Genomic DNA, 19,956 nt, shown 5'->3' on the forward strand with positions numbered 1-19,956 from the left:
ACAGGTAATAGCTGTGGGAGAAATCATCTCAGACTCTGTTTTGCTTCCACCAGGCAACTTAGGTGCTAACAAATAATATGAGATCAAATCCAAGCTACCTATTTTCTGGGGATGTAGAGATGTAGGAAAAGCCTTCTTTTGCATGTGCTGCCATCTGCAGAGCTCTATCTAAGTGCTCCCAGTAAGTCCCTCCAGCACTTCAGATGTGTGAAACAATGCTGCTCTTCCTTTGTTCAATTGGAGCTGTGCCTGTAAAAGATTTATTTGTATTTTAAAGTGCTCTGTTTCTTTATAGGCCTAGTCTAAGTCATGTGAAGATCTCCTGTCTCTTTGGAGATGCTGTGTGCCTTAACAGGGAGAGGAGGACTCATGCACTGGATGTAGAGAGTGGCTTACTAGCCTGAGAGAAGAAAATGCAGGCTGGCCTGTTTCACTGCCCCAAGCTGCAGCTCTGTCTGAGCAGCTGCAGAGGACAGGCACACGTGTGCCACCTTTTTGCCTCAAATGGGGCGACGGGCTATGAATTCATTTCTAATGACTCTGGCACTGGGGGACTTCTGTTGTCGAAGGGCGTTGCTGGTATTCTGGGCTGGCCTCCCTGGCTGCAACTCAGACGGGTGTAGCAGTTTCTGTTACAAGGCCCTGGAAAGAGGGACTGTTTGGAAACCAGCCAGGACAGGATGTAGCATACTTCAGAGCTTGAGGCCGTAGCATCCCAGAGTCTCCATGTGTTCAGTATCTCAAAGCCGCATGGGCATGTAATAAAATCTTGCCCCAAGTGACTTTTCAAGGCTCAAGAGAAAGGCCCTGGCTTCTCTTCCAGTCCTCATATTGGCTCTGGAGAATAATTCTATCCTTTTAATGGATTTTCTGCTTTTATTTTTCTACTTATCAGTTATTAACTTCCATCACTTATTTAAAGCCATGGTCGGCATTTCATGTAGCAAAGGAAAGCATGAGATAATAAACTGGTGACTTTTTGGTCAAAAGAGTAAACTTGAGTAGCATGTCCACAGCTAAAATTAAAAAGTATAATGAAATTCAGCTCATTTAGAGCTTCTGCTGAATTTTGAAGGCCAAATCCAAGAAGTTTTTGTGTTTTTCAGGAGGGGGAGGCCTGAAGCCACAACTGAGCTGTCCAGGTGTGCTGATGGAAAAAGGAGTGGACTTGTCCAAGGGAAGGATTTCATCGCAGTGTGCCAGTTTGGTCTTATCAGATGCTCACAGATTTACAGAGTAATTTAGATTGGGAGGGATGTACAGAGGTCTTGTTGAACACCCTGCTCATAGCAGCTCTAATTAATTCAGGTTGTTTAACGTTCAGGCTGTTTAACAGAGCCTCTGTCAATGCTGTTAAACATCACTGACAGGAACACTCAGTTTAAAAGTAATGACTGACCACTGTCTTTAGTCTGAAATTCATAGCCTGGCTTGAGTAACTGGTAGACAACTATGCAAAACATCTTTTATTTGTAAATTCCAAAGATGTTGCTGCAGGACTGGCCAGTGGTCTTCTCTAAAGGTGTTCTTTGTCTCTAGAGCCCGTGAGCCTGTGTTAAGTATGCAAACACAAACCCAGGCAGTCTGTTATTACCATTCTTAGGCAAGCAGTGTGTCTGACCGGCTGGGCTGACTTTGCAGGGTTAAATGGAGAGAATGGTCATTACATCTTTTTACACTTTCATTCACAAAATCCTGTGCACCCACATTCTTGGATTTCCACCCCACGCTTTGATAGCTGGTTTCCGTACTGCTTCCCTAGTATTAACCAAAAAAGGTTACTAATTGCCTAGCTTGCTGAATGACACCCTAATACCAAGCACTTTGCAACTTGATAATCTATTGTGGGGAAAATTATTTGTTAATTATTGTCTTTTCTTGGTCTGTCTGTACCATTGTTCCTGGGGCACAGGTATGTGCAAATTAAATTTTCATCATCTGAAAGAAGCAAGGGTATTTCCTTATTTCACACTGCTTTGCCGTACAGTTCATTTTAATGGTTAATTAATTTGCAAACAAAAGCAACCTACTTAAAGTTTTATTAGGCAGGTTGCAAAATATTCTTGATTGTAAGAAAATGAAATAATTTTTTAGGAATATCTTTGTTTTTCGTATTCTGGAGTAACAATAGGAATAGTCTGCCCTAGTGTGATCTGAAAGTAACCAGAAGTTCATTCATCTGGTGTCCAATCCCTTTTCTCTGGCACTTCTTCCTGAGAATCTTTGCAATTCTAATAAATGTTTTTCATTCTTGTTTCAGGGCTCAAGATTTCAGGTAAATGATGTCTCAAAATATACCTGTTTGCTAAAACCTACTTCTCTTGTAATATGTTTTTTACCTGATCCAGGTGGTTAGAGTTTGCCACTGAAATTCTGCATGCATCAGGGAAAATTCTCTGCATCTCATAGAGTAAACACTTCAAGGGCCACTTTTTCCCAGCATAAAAAAGAAGAAACAAAAAAACACCCCCCCAAAAAACCAAACCCAACAAAACCCCCAAAAAAACGAAGATAAAAAAATTTAAAAAATAAAATAAATAAATAAATAATAAAAAAAAAAAACGAACAAGGAATTCAAAGGTATTTTCTTGACTCCTGCATTGAATCGGTTTGTAACCAATCTCCATCAAGTACTTGAGTTCCTGTGGGGGGGTGTGTGTTTCTGGGTGGAGCACAGAATCCTTTGTGCACGATCTTTTTTGAGTTTTACTAATTTTGAAAAAGAAAATAACAGGGTGGGTGGTGGGGAATGGAAGGTACAGCCCAGGGAGGATATTAGTACTTGGCAGGTACCTGTGTACTCAGTCAGTAAAGCCCCAGGTCCCAGGTAAGGCAGGCAACTGTGACAATGCCCTTTCTACAGGGAGCTCGGAGAATCCAAAAAACCCAATTGATTTGATTAAAGCAAATGAAGAAATCGATGTTAGAGAAACAGCAGATGCTGTTCAGCAGTGATCAGCTTTTCCCACTGTCCTCAAAATGGTCTGCCCAAATGCTCCTACAATTGCATTGAAATGCCTGTGAATGGATAACTTTGGGGAAAGATGGAAAAGGACTTGATATGTTTAGGTAAAATTTTCCTCAAATCTTCCTTGTCTTTTTTTTCCCCTCCCCTCCCTTTATGCTGAGGCTGTTTCTGGAAGATAGTGAATGTTCCAATAAAAATTACTGAAATCTTGAGACTTCATTGGAAAACCAAATGCTTCAAGCTTTTTGGTACAAGTGCATCAAAGAGCAAAAAACAGATTTGCTTTCTGGTAATTTTACTTTTCGTTTTATGATTTTCAATTTTCGATGTAAATGCAGATTTTCTCACTAGTGAATCTCCATTTTCCTCCTTTCCAGCTGGCCCTGAAGAATCACATTTGTGCTGGGAGAAGGGAATTCCAAGGAGATTGGTGGCCCTTTTCACAGAGTAAGCATTTTCCACAGGCGGGGTTATGCCAACCATTAAATGACTAACATGTAATTAGGAGGCTGGATACTTATAGTTGTCTTGTCCCTGATGCCAAGGGAGTCCAGGACAGCTGTGGATGAGTGAGCACCGAGGTAGATTAGGCTTGGCTGACCAAGCTATTTATGTCCATATTTATTTTTGTGTTGGCTCTCTCAGAAGACAAGTGATGTAGCGTTGTGGACAGTGTGGTGCCTCTCTGCTGTGGGTTTTACAGTGAGCGTGTGGTAGAAGGTGCAGCCACTCAGTACAAGGCCTGCTGTAGGGATAAAAGCTGGACAGAAAGGGAGTGCTGGAAAAGGGAAACCTCACACACTTCCTGTTTCGCTGTAGTGAAGAACAAGTCTTCTTGCTTGGGCCGGTTTATCTTCTCACTCCATCTCTGCCTGGGGAGCTCTTTGATGCGGAGCTGATCGGAAGGTTACAGTCTCCTTATCAACTCCATGCTTACCTCTGTTTGTTTTTATTCTGAAGTTCGTTCCCTCGTTTTGCAATAACCCACAGGGTGCTGGGTGTTGCGCCAGCTGTGCCTCAATGAAGGATCTTCATTCAACACCTTTCCCTTCCCGTCACACCAGTCAATGCGACTCCTGCGTTTTCCAGCACCATTCGCTGCGCAGTCCAGACTTTAGTCAAGCCTTCGTTGGTGGTCAGAAAGGCTACCAGGCCTACCGGGATCTACCATGGGATCTTCAAAAGTAGGTGGCATGTTTTAACTTGGCAAGTTTAATTTGGAGGTGTAATGGTGGCAAAGGGTACTGTCTATGGCAAAGCTTTAGGTCTTCAAGGACATAGATCCAGGAGGGAAATTTATTTTTCCTCTTGCCTTTGGTGCTCAATGCTCTGTCTAAGTCTTTCATCCTTTTAGACTTGGGGTAAATCATGGATCTGTCTGAAATGTGCAGCCTGAAAAAGGACAATAAATGGAGGGAAAGCTGAACAGGAAATTGCAGGCTGAAAGGGAGGTTTTGGAGGTTGTGGTCTGGATGAAAAGAGTAACGTGGCTGGAGTGAGAAATGCAGAGAGAAATCCTTCTCTAGCACGGCCAGGAGCACAATGATTTGCTGTCTGTTTAGAAAGATGATGTGATGGCTCATGTTGACACTTACCTTTTCTTCCTTCTGATCATCTTATTCTGCCTGCAGCAGGCTTTTATTGCAGTGCAGAATCCAATAAGCTGTTTTGTGCCAAAATCAAGCATTAATAACATGACTTTTGGAAAACATGGGGTGTAGTCCAGTGTAGCTGCAATAATATTTCCCCCAAATCCTGCAAAAACTCGTGATTTAATTAAGTGATGGCAGCACAACTACCTAAGGGGAGCACTATAGGTGTTCATCATTCTGGTTTTGACCCCTGTATTTTAAGGAAGAACCTATGATTTCTAGGGAGTAATGAGTAGATGGTTTGCCTTGGAAAGTATTTCATGCAGTCAGAGATGCTGGATATTCTTAGTTTTGTTTTACCATAACAATATTTAAGACAACGCTGGAAAGTTCAGAGTATTTTTACAAAAATAAATCTTCCAGCTGCAACACTCTACTGCTATCTCTTGGGTCAGAGCAGAGCTTGGGTCACAAATGTACAGGAAACCTCTTGGAATTTTCTGTTTAACACACTGGGTTCTGGATTAATGTGGCAATAGGGGGGATGCTCAGTCTTCCATGAGTTTGTTTTTTGTTGTTGTCTCAGCAGTTGATGAAGCTTAAAAGTATGACCTCAGGAACAAAATTCAAAAGGAATTGAATTATTTTTTAACACCCTAATGATTTGGCTGGATGGCTGAATTTTTGTGCGTGATTGTTAAAGATTACAACATTAATCTTGTCTCTGTGTTGCTTTGGGGAAATGGCTGTGGATGATTCCAAGATACTGCTTATTTTTTCCATCCTCAGTATTTTTAAAAATTGGGGTTTTAAATAATTTCTGGGCATGTTGAAATAGAAATGTTGTTTCTGGATGGACAAACTTATTCTTCGTGCCCACTGAAGTGTTTTTCTCATTTTGTGGGAATAATATCATTTTAGTCAAGAGTCCTGACTTTGCCAGGAGAAGATGAAGTTCATCTTTGTGTTCTGTGCTGCCTAGAGGTACCCTGCTCAATACCCAAAGATTTTCTGCCCTGTTTAATATCCATAACTTAAAAGGTATGCTATTCTAACTGTCAGGTAAAGAAGAAATCCCCATCAGCTGTGATTACCAGTTCGTGCATGTTAGATAAAGAGGGAAAAACTAAGTGAGAGTTCTCTACCTAACAGAATTGAAAAGCCTTTTTTTTTTCTAGTTAGATGTAAATCTACTTGCCATGACTTGGTGATATCAACAGTGGTGTAAATAATTTTAATGACAGTGTGCTAGAGGGTGGTTAAATAGCATCTGAGTACAGTTTGGCTGCTTCCTAGTTAGGAAAGGATTTAATTGTTTAAATGGTTGTTGAAATTATTATAAAATCTAAAGTACAGTGGGAGAAATCTGTGTTGGATAGTTAAATATTTACACATTTGGGAAGACACGACGAGATGCCTAGTCTCGATCTAATCCCCTGTGCAGCCTGTTAGATGTCCAGAGTTCTTTGCTGGGCAGGGATGTGGATCTGAGTGTGGAGCTGTAAGCTTTGCTGTTTGAGCTCATCCTTCTCTGCCTTAGTCCCTTATGAGAGTGGAGTTTCACTACTAGCTTTATCCAATTCCAAGATGCCTCTTTTCAGAACATTTAAAGCTAAGTTGGAACGTGTGCTCTGGAAAATCCTTCAGGAAGCCAACCTGCTAAGGAAAACTGGGTGGAGTAGACAGCCTTGCTGGTCTTGTCCCACTGTTGTGCTGCGTCCTGCACTCTGGGAAGCAGGAGCAGTGTCCTATCTGCAACTTCCTTGTGAAGATCTTGTGCCCTGGCAGGGTGAGGTACAGAGTAGCTGGTGTTGTATATGGCAGTCTAAAAGTGAATATGCAGGTGGAAATGCAGTGCCACTTGCACCAATTTGTCATGCAGTAGGTGGGCAGAATGAATGCAAATTACAGACTGCTGAGGTGTAGCAGGAAATAGATACCAGCCCTGGTGCAAGGACACTCATGTGCCACTGGCATTAGTGGGAGTTTACCTTGCTTATTGCAGGAGGCAGATGTGGTTCCAGCATGGTGCTGAAGAGAAACCTATTCTGCTCAGTTTGCCCCAGAGTAGACACTGAATGTAGGAAGCCCTAGTGAAATACTTCTGCTTCTGGTGCACACCCCACCTGATTTGACTGATATGGAATTGGTACCATTTATGTTTCCTTGCCACATTCACTCAGTTTCTGGCCATTTTAGACAGGAAAACAAGAATGAGACAAGAGCTCCTCCTGAGCCTCAAAATCTTGCCACCTGAGCAAGCCCCAGTGTAATCCCAGCAGCTTTTCTGGCTGCTGCTGTTCGTTTTAGAGGGTGTTTCAGGAGTGTTTCACTCTATTGATTTTTTTCACGTGCAGTTTTGTGATTGGGTATTTTTGGTCAGCATAAGCTTTGAAAATCAAGGCATTTTCTCCTTCCACCACATACTCCTTCCATGTTTGTGTGCTTTATTACATACAGATCCTCCTTATCAAGAAAGCCAAGCTAACACAAAGCTTGGGATGGCCTAATTTGACATGCTTTGGATACAAGATAATCTGAAAGCTTCATGTGGTCTGTGGGCAGATTTGGTGATAACAGGGGGACAGATTTTATACAGAATTGAACATGGGAATTATCCAGTTTCTCTGTCACTGGAGAATTGCCTGGGGTTTCAGTATCAGCTGAACCACTTGTCTAAGGAGCTTTCTCTAATTTCAGCAGCATTTTTCCCATGAAAAAATCTGTCCATCTCTATTCAGTGAAAATACATTGCTAGAGTACATCATTTCACTGTTTATCTACCCAGCCCAGTAACTGTTTATTATATATTGTGCTTTAGCCTCAAACAGCAACTAAGTGCAATGTAGCCTCTCACACCCCACACACAACACCCCCCCATCCCAGTGGGATGGAGAGGATATTTAGGGAAGAAAAGGTAAAAATCAATAGGTTGAGATAAGAGCAGTTTAATAATTGAAAATATTGTTATTCTTATTAATAAAAATAATAATAAATAGGCAGAAAAAAAAAAGTACCCCAAGAAAGACAATTGATGTACAATACAATTGCTCACTGCCCACTGACCAATGCCCAGCCCATGCTCCAGCAGGGAATGGCCCCTTCCAGCCAACTTACCCCCAATTAATACACTGAGCATGATGCTCCGTGGTATGGAATATCCCCGTGGCCAGTTCAGGTCAGCTGTCCTGGCCATGCTCCATCTCAGCTCCTTTTGCACCTGCTCACTGCCAGAGCATGGGAAACTGAAAAGTCCACATTATTCTCACACTAAGCCTAAAACTCATCTCTGTACCAGCTACTAAGAAGAAAATTAGCTGTATCCCAGTTGAAACCAGGAGATAAAGTATAAAGTACAGAAATTATGTATTATTATCCAGAAATGTAAGCTTTTAAACTACAGAAGAAGGTGAATGCTTTGGGTTAGATTCTGAGTTAACATAATCTGTCACAGCTGCACACCAGCAAAGGGGCTGGTCTGTCTCATCAAACTTGCAGAACTCCTTGGGAGTGATGGTAAGTATAATTTTCATATACCAGTAAACAGATGTATTTCAGGAAACAAATTTAAACACATCACTGTCCTACTATTTCTGTATTTGTATATTACAACTATTGCTATAGTGATTTTTATAGATTTTTTTTCTCAAAGCACCTTAAAGAGAGAGGTAGTACATGTATTCTAAAACAGGGGAGAAATTTTGTCAGTCTAAGCATGCCTCTCTTGTAGGAAGGACTAAAAGCAAAGGGCGTCTAATGGCCCACAAGAGATCATCTCTAGGTGACTGTTTTGGCTTTGGATTTTTATCAGTCTGTCTTGTTAGCACCTTTCTTGAGCAGCCACTGTTAGTGGGTGCGTGCCAAAGCACAGCCTGTGCTCTATTTCCTGGTGCCTGCAGACTTAGCTGGACACTGTCTCTGATACAAAGCTCACTGCAGGTAATGGAGGTGTTCCACAGGTGTCCAAGTGTGATTCCAGCCCTGGTGAGGAAAACCTTTGAGGCTTTTTCTCTGAAGCAGACAGTTTGACTCATAGAGGGCAGTTATAATTCTGCTTCTTTGCAAGAAGTGAATCTAAATTTCAGTAAGTAAAAGACACTAATTTCTTCTGTAAACTAACAGTTTCAGGCTGCAGTGAGGCAAGTGTGTGTATGATTTATTTAATGCAATGTTTATCATTTGTTTATTAAACAGCACCCTTAAAAAGCCAGGTTAGGATATTAGGCAATATTTTTAATTTTCCTTTGAGACTAACATTTTTTCTTCTGATACTCTTCTGTTACTAAAAGTCAGATGCAATTAACTGTGTCCTTCTTATGCCTTCTAAAATGCATAATGGGAGGGATCCCTCTGGCTCTGTATTCATTGGTCTGAATTCCTCCTTGTTGAGGAAAAGGTTCCTGGAGGGCTTCTTTGTGTACGATGTGAAGGAACCCAAGTATGGAATGCAGGGCTCCAAATCATGTACCACTGTTCAGGAAAGGTCTCAGGGGGTATTTCTGGGAAAATGTCAGCTGAATGTCAGTTGAAAAAGCTAAGACAATGTTGGGAATTATTAGGAAACAAAGAGAGGACAAACCAGTAAAATTGTTATGTCAGTGTAAACAATTCTCTGTCAGATTTTTGTTGTTTCTCTTTGCCAGCAAGTATTTCACTCCTCTTCCTCATTGGAGAAATCTTAATCTGAGACTTGGCAGTTTTCTGCCAAGAGATGACATCCAGTCCTTGTTTGCAGTGTGTTTGAGATTGCTGCACAGGCATGGTGTCCTGGGAAAGAGCAGAGTTTCTGAGGAAGAGGGAAGGGCCACTTTAGCTGCAAGCAGAAGGGACCTTGTCAGAGGTCTGTCTGAGGTCAGTGGGAAGCTTTCAGCCTCAGGTACTTGGTTCAGGCTTAAAATTTCCACTTCTACTCTGGAGGACTTCACTGACTTTCCCAGCTGGAGTGTTTTTAATCTTAGTGTGCATTTCTAGGCTACAGTCCCTGTTCCCTCACTTTGAGCAGACAGTTCCCAAGGAGTTAGCAAAGAGTGCTTGACCCTTGGTCTGAGAAAAATAGATTCACAGCGCTGAACTTTTATCAGCTCTCTGCAGAGTATTCAAGCCCTGACAGATCATCACATGGATCTCAGTTGTTTCAGTTCTGCCATAGTTATTTCTCTTGTGTGTACTGAATCCCTGTAAGTACTGTTCAAGTTTACGCAGTGGGACATATCAGATAAAGTAATTAATTTTTGAGGAATGAACCTTAGAAAGTACAGCAAAGCAGCAATAAAGCTCAAAGTTAATGGGAATCAAAAAATATCAGTTCAGTGATCTTTGGGGGTTTGTCTCACAGATATCTTTGAAAACCTGGATTTTAAATTCTCTTAGTCTGCAGCATGTCTATTCAAGATCTCTATCCAGATGCTACAGCCTAACCAAGGATATTTGGCTCAAAAATGCCTTTTTTTTTTAAAACCAATTTTCATTTTTAAAAGAAATTAGGACTGGAGAATAAAATGTAACAGCTGTTTTGTATTTCTACATAAAAGGAAGGGGGAAATTCTAAGATAAATCCAGAAAAAAGATATCCAAGTCCCAAGCAGCACCCCCTCCCCCCATTAAGTGACTTTCTAAGATGAATTTGTCAAACAGCTTCTTGTTTGAGGAAATTCAGTTTAGAAGCTGGTGCTGAGACCCCTCTGCACCTCTTTGAAATGATGTTCTCAAACAGGTTTCATGAGTTAAGTGAAAGTCATGTGTGTGAGTAGAATTACACATGTGAGTAAATGTTGTGGACTGGGGCTTCTGTTTGTAAATGATAACATGGAACTTGAGGTAGAAGAAATAAAGAATAAGAGTTACAAAAACCATTATGCTATATACAAGGGAGTGCTGAAAATGTTTCACATTGATAGTACTCTATTTAACTGTGTCCCAGCCGTGTTACTTCTGCACTGAAACCGCTGTTTCACTGATAGGATAGGCAGTAATTTCTTCAGGCTCACCTACTGCGGTGCAGAGGTGGCATTCAGCCTTTCAAATGGGCTTCTCCAACCCAGCATTTTGGTTTGAGGTTATGCCAGGATCATTATAGCTGAAACACCTTCCGAGTGTTTTCCTTCTGTGCAGCCTAATCAAGACAACTCCTTTTTAAATGAAAGTATCCACAAGAATACAGGAGTAGGTTGTCTTAAGTTATATGCATTTTTTTGTTTGTTTTGTTGGCTTTTCTTGCAACTCAGTCTCATTTCAAATATAGTAGACACATTTGCAAAGCATGTAAGCCATGCAAAAGACTACTACCTGGAGTGAGGGAAAAACCCCCCAACAAACCATAAAACAGCAAATGCACACGAAAAATTAAAATTGAACTCACCACTGACTTTATGATTTCACCTAAAAGCTTAGAAATATTCTCATTAGTGAGGTAGACTCCTGACTATACTTGCATATTTTTCATTTGTGCAGTTAAAGTTTTAAGGCAGTTTTCATAGAGTAGTCTCAGAAATAATTTTGGAGGTGCTTATCTCTGAACTGTTAACAGGACTATTTAATTTCAGTCTTTGTTTTTTGGGGGTCTGGTTGGTTGGTTGGTTGGTTGGTTGGGGTTTTTGTTTGTTTGCGGTTTTGGGGGTGGTTCTTTTTTTTGCTATGGGGTCACAAATGAGTTTTGACACAACCTTGATGAGAGGTTAATGGCTGTTAAACAGGATAGCAGGAGGGAAGGAAACACTAAATAGGACATGCAGAACAACTCAGAACAGATCCAAGGGACAAATTATTACTCCCATTTTCATTCAATCACATATCATATATTTGGCCTGAGTCAGTTGTTTTCCAAGCCAAAGTTATAAGATTGTAATTGTAAGGTATCGCAATGGAATTAGAATGAAATATCAGGATCTGCTTTGGTATTTATTAGCTGTGCACAGTTGCTTGCTGTCCCTTTCCTGCATACAGCTGCAGGGGTCACTTGCAAGTATTTCAACTTATTTGAATGTATTTAAACTTCTGGCTCATGAGGTGTGTGTTCTGGGAGCGAGCTGTGTGTACTTTGTATGTGGCAACTCACTGAGGCACCTCACACCCTTGGGAGAGGATCCCTGCAGCCTGGTTGCCTGGGGTAGGGTGTACCTTAACCTGCAGGTGTGCATGTCTGCATGAGTGAGGTATCTGAAATAGAATAAAGGACTCTTTACCAAAAATTGTGGCTTCTTGTTCTGTGTTTTATAATGGCTGATAATGTAATAGAAAAATGGTTTTAAAGTTCTTAAGGAGTCTTTGAGCTTATAGACAAAGACAGAATTTGCTGTAACCAACTTTTTTAGGCAGTTTTTGTTTATAACACTGACTGTCCATTGGCTTTCCGTGAGTTAATTTGGATTAGTACCCACATAATTAAGAGCACAACAGAGAGAAGCATCTGGTGAGGCTTACTACTCACATGTCCTTGCCCTTCCCTGTCATTCTATCACTTCAGCAAATACTGCTTAAAGCAGTGCTTGCATTTGTGTTTAGATTCAGTCTGAGTAAAACAGGAAACACTGGCTGGCCTTCTGAAATCTCTTTCTCTTTTTTTGTCCAGCTCTGTTGTGAAGGCTGAAATGGATTGAGCAACTGGGATCATGTATAGATATGTACTATACAAAGCATGAGGTGCTTTTTACCAATTTTACTGCACAAAGCAGTTTTGGGAGCAAAGGTGCCAGTGTGTCTGATAACTGATTTGCTTAACCAATTAAAAGCTTCATACATTGCTGTGTGAAAGTTCACCTAGCTGAAAAATAAGTTTTATTCTTGAAAATTTCTAGTCGGGAGTCACATGAGAATCTTAGTGGGACTCCTATTTAATTTGGCCCTAATAATACCCAAACCCTCAAACCTGTCTGTGTTCCTTGACTTCTAGCACATCCAACACCTATTTCAAAATAGTCTTGAGTCATGGTTTCATTTTCAAGGGTGTTGGGTGAGAAGTCAATTAATATTGCTGGGAAGAATCAACTAATGTTGAGGGAGAAAACTTTAGCTTAATTTTTTTTTGGGGGGGGGGGAGATGGGGCCCTTAAATAGAAAAGGATCTTCTATTAATCTCCCTTTGTTGTTATTTTCCCCCAGAATTCATCAATCAGCCATCAAAATAAGACATCTCGAGCCCTGGAAAATTGCTGTAATTGTTATTGGAACAGCAGTGGCAGCAGCTATCACCATTGGTCTCCTAGTTTATTTTCTGGCATATGGTAAGTTTTGCATAATGTATCACTATTCCTATGCTTAGTGAATTTCCTCTGTGCCTGTTGTGCCAGATGATGCCGGGAGTTTTCACCAGTCCGTCTAAAGCTTATTTGGGGAAAAAACACTGGCTTCTTTAGAACACTCTTTCCTTCCTCAACTAGCATATTTGCAGACCTCTTAGGAATATTTTCTGCTGTGCAGGTTGATTTAGGGCTGTGGTTTCTGTTGGTTTTCATTTACTGACACTCGTTTCACATTTTTCTCATTATCTACTTCTGCCATGAAGTCGACACACAAGTGTCTGGTCTCCCTTACATGAGTGACAAACAGAGCCTTCTGCATGTCTGTCTGGGGTGTTTCTCTGTTCCCTATCCCTGATCACTAGCAGCTTCCTGCCAGAGCTTGGTGTTGAGTGGATAGGCCAGGAAGGAAGATAACTGAGCAGCAAGCTGCGGGTTGTGATCCTGTGTGAGCACCAAGTGCTATTGGTTGGCCACCCGTGTAACTGCTGGGGAAACTTGGATTAGGTCACCTAACTGAATTGAGTACTTGCTCTTGGGCTCCTGGCTTTTGGAAGCGGTATTTGAATGGGTTGGATACAGGTGAAGGCTCATCCACTCCCTAGGTGTCTGGATATCAGTCAGTGCCAGGTGTTTCTCTAAAGTTCATTCATCTTGGTACTTTGAGTATTGCCTGTTCCTCTTCTTTCCCTTACAGATCAGAAGCTGTTCTATTACAGTGCCAATGTAAAAATCACCAACATCCGGTACAATACTGAATTTTCCAGACAGTCCTCAGGAAGGTTTAGAGACCTGAGCGAGAGGGTTGAGAGACTGGTAAGTTTGGACCATTGTGCCTTTCCATTAAGGACTGTGTGATAATACAAGAGTCATTAATGTGAACAGCACACTCGGAGACCACAGGGGCTGGTGTACCCTCAGTCCCCTGGTGGGCAGCCCTGGGAAATGGATAGCATGAGAGGCATGAGCATATCTGGCAGAGCAGGCACTTGCCACTCGGCATCTTCCAACCCGTCACTTCTCTCTATCCCTGCAGTGGTAAAGCAGATATTTAAAATAATCTCAGCTTCCTCCTATATCACTGATCATAGAATCACAGAATATTCTCAGCTGAAAGAGTCTCACAAGGACCATGAACTCCAGCTCTTAAGTGAAATGCCCATATAGTAATTGAACCCACAACCTTGGTGTTTTTAGCAGCAGGCTCTAACCAGCTGAGCTAATCTCATCGTTTGTGTGTGTTCTCTTTCCATGCCCTGAGCCTGGCTTTGTGATTTATGTCCCATTGTCTCTAAGGAAAGCATTCTTTTCCACCCTCTCCTTTACAGGGTGGGGAACTCTACCTGTTGGGCTGTTACTGTGTGTTGAGAAAACAACACACAAGCCCTTTTCCTGCGCCTTCGGTATGTTTTGTTGGGAAACACTCCTACAAATAGCAGAGGCTGCTGAGTGGCTCTCAGTCATACAGCAGCTATGGAAATAAATAGACACATTGCAATTTCCTTTCTTGTTTTCTCTTTGAGACACTACCCCAGAGATGCTAATTACAGAGTCCTCTCTATACAACAAAAAGCACGTGATTGTGCTTGTATCTTTTTGTGTTTCATTCATCAGAATCCGATGCATATCTCTTACCTCCTGTTTGGCAACCATGCACAGATACCCAGTTAATAGGACAATCCTTTGCTCCCCACTACCATTTAATTTAGGGCAATGTCACTTGTCCACAACAAAATGTGAGCTGTGCTAGACATTGCTCTGGAGAAGTAGTGTGCTGTGTAGGGACTTGGCAGTGCTAGCATCTCTTCACAGCTCCACTGCTGAGGGCCTCGGTGATCTTAGTCAAGTTGTCCTCTTCTCTGTACATGTCTGTTTTCTTTCTGCCCTCTTTGTCTACTGGGACCCATACCAGATTTCCCAGGATGTGCTTCTGGTGCATATCTGTATGTATAGAGTCTAACGTGAGCTGTATTTGCTTAGGTGCTACCACTTTACTGCTATTACCTGATAATTGCAGGCTTTTCACCTTGTTATATAGGACCTTGGAGAGAGAATGTTCTCCCTGACCAAGATGACTTTGTATATTGCTGAGGGGGAAGGCAGGCAAGGACTGGGAAGGAGTCTGAGGAATAACACTTCACTGAGTACAGTTCCCACTGCATTCCTCCTTCATTTTATTTAAAACATGTGCCTCCTTTGGCAAAGTAACACTTATTTTAGCTGAGAAGTTCTTTCAGACAGTGTCCAATGCAGTCAGATTTCCTCTGAACATGGCTATCAATTTAGATGCTTGAATGGAATCCAACGCTTTAGAAACCCCATCTCCTCTCTGGGTGTTGAGCAGTTCTGACAGCAGTGACAGTAAATACCAGTGCAGGTTGAGCAGTGAGAACCATTATATCAGGGCATGTTAATTGTACCTGATAAGTAACACCATAACAAACATACACAGAACGGCGTTGTCTTTCCTTCATTCCTGTAACTTTTCGTAAGAGCTGTACTTAATTCAGCTGTTAAATTCTATGTTCCTCTCTCAAATTCGATGAATTCTTTGCTTATATAAATGGTCCCTGCCATAAGTTTGACTTTTTGTGGTTTTAGCTCTGGGTGTTCCATTTAAGAAGGATGTATGAGATTGAGAATTGTCCGCAACGTTACTGAAAGCAACTCCATACAGTCATAAAACAGTGTGTTCCTTGTAAGTCTGATTTTATAACAGCAAAACTCATCTCCTGGTGATAAAATCAAAGCAATCTTTCCAGATACACATATCCTCTTGATATCTTGACAGACAGCTGTCTCAGAACATCTGCATTTTTATTCTCAGCATCTTCACAGCAACTCTCTAATAGAGGACGAGAGAGTTATTTATCACATTTTCTAATTTGTCTGGATTTACCAAAACCCTTTGCAGTCTTTCCCTGGCTGGTGTCAGGGTTTGGGTATCCAAGCCTTCCCATTGTCACAGTAGTAACGATACCTTAAGCTCAGGTTGTGAAACAGTGAGTCAATGCAGATAAATGCAATGTCTTTCTCAACACTTGGTGCAAAGTGAACAGAAGTGAATCATCTCTGATAATCAGAAGCATTCAAATTACCTGAGTTAGTGCAACTCCCTGCCAAGTGTTCCCTTCTCTGACTCCTTCCTGATGAAGCCCTCCTTCATTTGTCTCCAGAAAGACCCAGAAAGGAGCTCTTTTCAGAGCTGGTGTTTCACCAGGAAAAATGTTTTTGCTTCCATATGGAAGTCATATCTTGACTTCCTTGGGACCTGCAACAAATGCCTGATGTTTGCTTTGGTTTCCAGATTTGAAAAGTAACACCCATTGTGTGAACAACATTCCTGACTCTTATCTCATTGAAGGTGGGAGGAAATGCAGCCAGATCATGCCAGAGAGCTGATGAAGCTGGTGCACCAGTCAACATCTCAGGGCTGACTGGAAAGTCTGGAAAATGTCTTTTGGGGTGGAGCTGGGGGGACTGAGGAACAGATGATGAAAGGTCTTTGCTCCTTGACTGGCTTCCTGTGAGTGTCTGTGAGTGTTCCCTTTGTGCTCTCTTGAAAAATCAGACTTGACTGAATGCCACTAGGGAAAGAGAGATTCCAGCTCACCAGAGCCTCCTTGTTTTTCTAGTTGGACCAGTCCCTCTTCCCTTGCCAAGCTAAAATGCTCTGTGCCAGACTGTCCCCTCTTACACTGGATAAAAAGGGCACAGTCACGGTCTTATGGCTCCTTCTCCAAGGAGCCTCTATTTTATAGTGGGTTCACTTCTTGTGTGGCTCATCTGCACAACTTTTACCCACTGTTTTTCTCCAACTCCTGCACCAGACTTGGATTTCTTTTTCTTCTCCCACAAAATGCATTAATTCTTTTGGATTTCCCAAGAATGCCTTGGAGACCCTAAGTACCCTCTTACTAACAGCATCCTGTGGGAGATTTCCATGGACCTGCTCTATGCTTTGCTTCTTCAGCCTCTTTGGCGTGCCAAAGAGTGGAGGCAGCTGGGACAATCAGATAGACCTGGGTGACTGGGATGATCCTAGTTGCCTGCTCTGGGCAGCTGCAGTAACTGTCCTGTGTGCAGAAAGAAGGGTGGAGGGGTGTTGTGTCTTGTGTAGAAAGACACATCCCCAAGGGAAAGGGATATGCAGTCAGGAGAGCTTGAAATGAGTATCTCAGTCTCTGTGGAAATTGTCTCAGCTGAAGGCTGGCAAGTTTCTAGCTGTGAGAGAGGTGGATATCAAGCAGCCACAGCAGGTGACTCCTTCAATACATGGCTGGTTGCTCAATAGAAACAGACACCAGCCTTTGCCCTGCCCACCAGAGGTTTGTAAATGCACCTGTCGGCTCTTTTTTGCCACTACAATAACCTTCTGATACTTCCTCCTAGAAGTTATGGGCTTTCCCCCCTTCGAGGAGAGCCTATGCAACCCTTCTCCTTTCTCAGGCACCTTGTATCTTCCTGTCTCTTTCTCTGGCCAGAGCTGTTCCCAGCTCTGCTGTCAGGCTGCTTCTCCCTGTCCAAGTCCATGTGTCTCTGGAACCTTGTGTTGGACACTGTAGCCTTCCCAGCTTCTGGGGCTGTGTCCTGTCTGTTATTCCCTACTCATTCCTGCTCCCATGTGCTGGTAAGCCGGGCTGTGAGCTGGGTGGATGGATGTTCCTCTGTCTTGAGTGTAGCATGGCTCCCTCCTTGGCTGGTTAGGTGGCTGGGGGAGAGTTGAGGGGTTTGTTTTCCCTCCTGGAGTGCCTTGAACAATGGAATGGACTGACATGGATTTCCCTGTTGTCTCATAATCCAGAACGCACCTGGTCTATCTCCTGTCCTTCCACCATCTGAAACCAGCACAGAACTAATTTGCTGGATCTGGGCAGAGCGGTTGGGGATTATATTAAAACAATACCTGGATACTTCCCCTGGGAAAGTGCTGCCTATCCAAATATTTCTCTGGAATTAATGGAATTTTACCAAGTAATTTCCACCTCAGTACTCAGCATCGTGTGTCAGGACATCTCTTTTAGAAAGAGGTATCTTGCTTCAGTGACTTCAAGTGACAAGAGAATCTTTTATGTCTTTAAGTACAGATGTTGGGGGAAAGTTTTTAATGAATACAGCTCTTGAAGTTTGTCCTGTTTGATAGAGCTGAATTAGTGTGAGTTTAATTTAATGTCTCTACTGAGTATTGCAGAGGCACTTGAAATTGCACAGGAAAACGCTGCAGAACAGTTCTGATAACGGTGCCTGTTCTCGGTAGGTCGAAGGGCTCACTGCTGAATCCCTGCACTGGAACTGGTGAGGAAGGAGGTGATGCCTTTTCCTGGTCTTAAAATCAAGAGTCAAACACTTAGAAGGGGAAAAGGGATTTTACCTTGGTATTTATTTTAAGGATCCTTAGGTGCACACGTCCAGGTCGAATGCACCGAAATGCACACTGCAAATCACACCCAGAAGATCTGGTAAAACATTATAGGTCTTACTACTTAGCATATCTATCAAAAATTCCCCAGTGAGAGGCTTGAATGAACCCCCCTCCCCAGGAGCCTTCCCCTGGATGGTTCTATCTTGGTTTACGGAATGTGTTCTGGAGAGGACCTTGGGGTCTGGGGCACACTGATCTCTAGCTATGAAGTTTCTAAAATGTTCAGTCTTCTAGCTGAACAAACAAGTCCAAGAATGTAGGCAAAAAGCACTAAGAATACAGAAGTTGTAAAAAGGTATAACAGGGGTATAAAAGAAAAGGCAAAAAATTTTCATGGCATCAGAGGCAGTTTTCTCCCTTGGGAAATTATGACTTTAGAGGTTATTAAGACACTTCTCTCACTATGAATGGTGTGGAGAAGAACCAGAGAAGCAACCTCCTTCCCTCACCCCCAGCTTTAACACCCGATAACCCTGTTTGGTGGAAGTGTTAGCCTTCAACAGGATGCTTGTAACTTAAAGGTTCTCTGCTTTATACCCAGGGATAAGCTTGCATCATCCCAATATTGAAAAGTGTCTTGTATCCTGTAAGTTGTGAACAGTTTACTGTCACATCTGCAGGGCCAAAGGGTCAGTCAGAGTTCTGATTAGGGTTTCCATCTGAGCTGAGCTGAAGGAAGCCTACCTGAAAACACCAAGAACACCAATGAGTGAGCAGATGAGGCTGCTGTTTTATGGCACTTGGCCTTTTAGGGTCACACGTGACTCAAGTCTTCCTGGGGAGCAGAAGTGTGTGTGTATTTGGGAGAGAGAGGGTGGTGAAATACAAATCCCTTCAGAGCAGATAGCTGCAAAGCCAGGTGAAACTGCATGAGGTGTGTTTGTCACACCTTCCATGTGGGTGTTTAGATAAAGCAAGCCTGTGGCTTGCTCCATCAGTGCCTTATGGTCCTTGGTTTGGGAGGTTAATTCAGTAGGAGCAGATCCCCAAGGCAGCAGGTTTTTGAAACACTCCTAAAGAATATTTGTTCTGGGAGACCAGACTGTGAGGATCATTTTAGAGATGATAACTAAACATGCCCCAAGAAAAGGGAGTATGCTGAAGTTCAAGGGAGTCTAACATGACTCTCATTTTTACAGCAAATGGAAAAGTACCAGTATCTACAAGTATCATGTAGCTTCGTTTGCTGTATGTGCAAAAGCCCCACTTATTTTCCCCTCTTAGCCCCTGAAACAAAAGAAAATTTAATATAAATGGGCCAAATCAGAAATTATGATATCTGCAGCACCCAGATCTTTCCAAGGGCTTTTCAGAGTCCTTCAGCACTCAGACCAAGCTGAGTAAGAATGTTCTGGCTCTTATAAATTTCAAAAGAGATTTGCTACTGTTTAGAGATAAGGATCTCAAAATCTAAAACCCAAATGTCTATTTAAACTCAAGCATTCCTAGGCTTTATATGTGCTCCCTAAGGTACCTACATAGTACCAATATGAGGTGAAAAGAGCAGAACTTTTATTGAAAGATGTTCTTGTTCATCACTAAAGGCAATTTTATTTGCGAATGCATCTATAGTACAAAAGCCAGAATAATTAAGCTTTTTAAATTTAGCTTTTTAGAGACTTTTTAAATAATAGTCTCCCTTTTTTCTCATTCTGAAAAACAATATTGTAAAATGGGGGAAAATATTTTATCTATGTAGAAAAAGTTATTTAAGGAACATTTTAAGAAGAAAAATACTAA

At 42.0% G+C, this 19,956-nt stretch overlaps 1 protein-coding gene across 1 annotated transcript in view; it reads left to right on the top strand.

Moving 5' to 3' along the window:
* Positions 1-3,364: 3,364 nt before the first annotated feature.
* LOC138109007 (transmembrane protease serine 11E-like) overlaps positions 3,365-19,956 on the top strand; it is a 40,931-nt gene continuing 24,339 nt past the window's right edge. Inside the window, exons 1-4 of the mRNA XM_069012107.1 lie at positions 3,365-3,415; positions 3,959-4,152; positions 12,658-12,779; positions 13,492-13,610. Coding sequence (XP_068868208.1) covers positions 3,989-4,152; positions 12,658-12,779; positions 13,492-13,610 — 405 coding nt within the window. The 5' untranslated portion in view covers positions 3,365-3,415; positions 3,959-3,988. The remainder of the gene's footprint in view (positions 3,416-3,958; positions 4,153-12,657; positions 12,780-13,491; positions 13,611-19,956) is intronic.

Source organism: Aphelocoma coerulescens, chromosome 4 (genome assembly GCF_041296385.1).
Source record: "Aphelocoma coerulescens isolate FSJ_1873_10779 chromosome 4, UR_Acoe_1.0, whole genome shotgun sequence".
Lineage (NCBI taxonomy): Eukaryota > Metazoa > Chordata > Aves > Passeriformes > Corvidae > Aphelocoma > Aphelocoma coerulescens.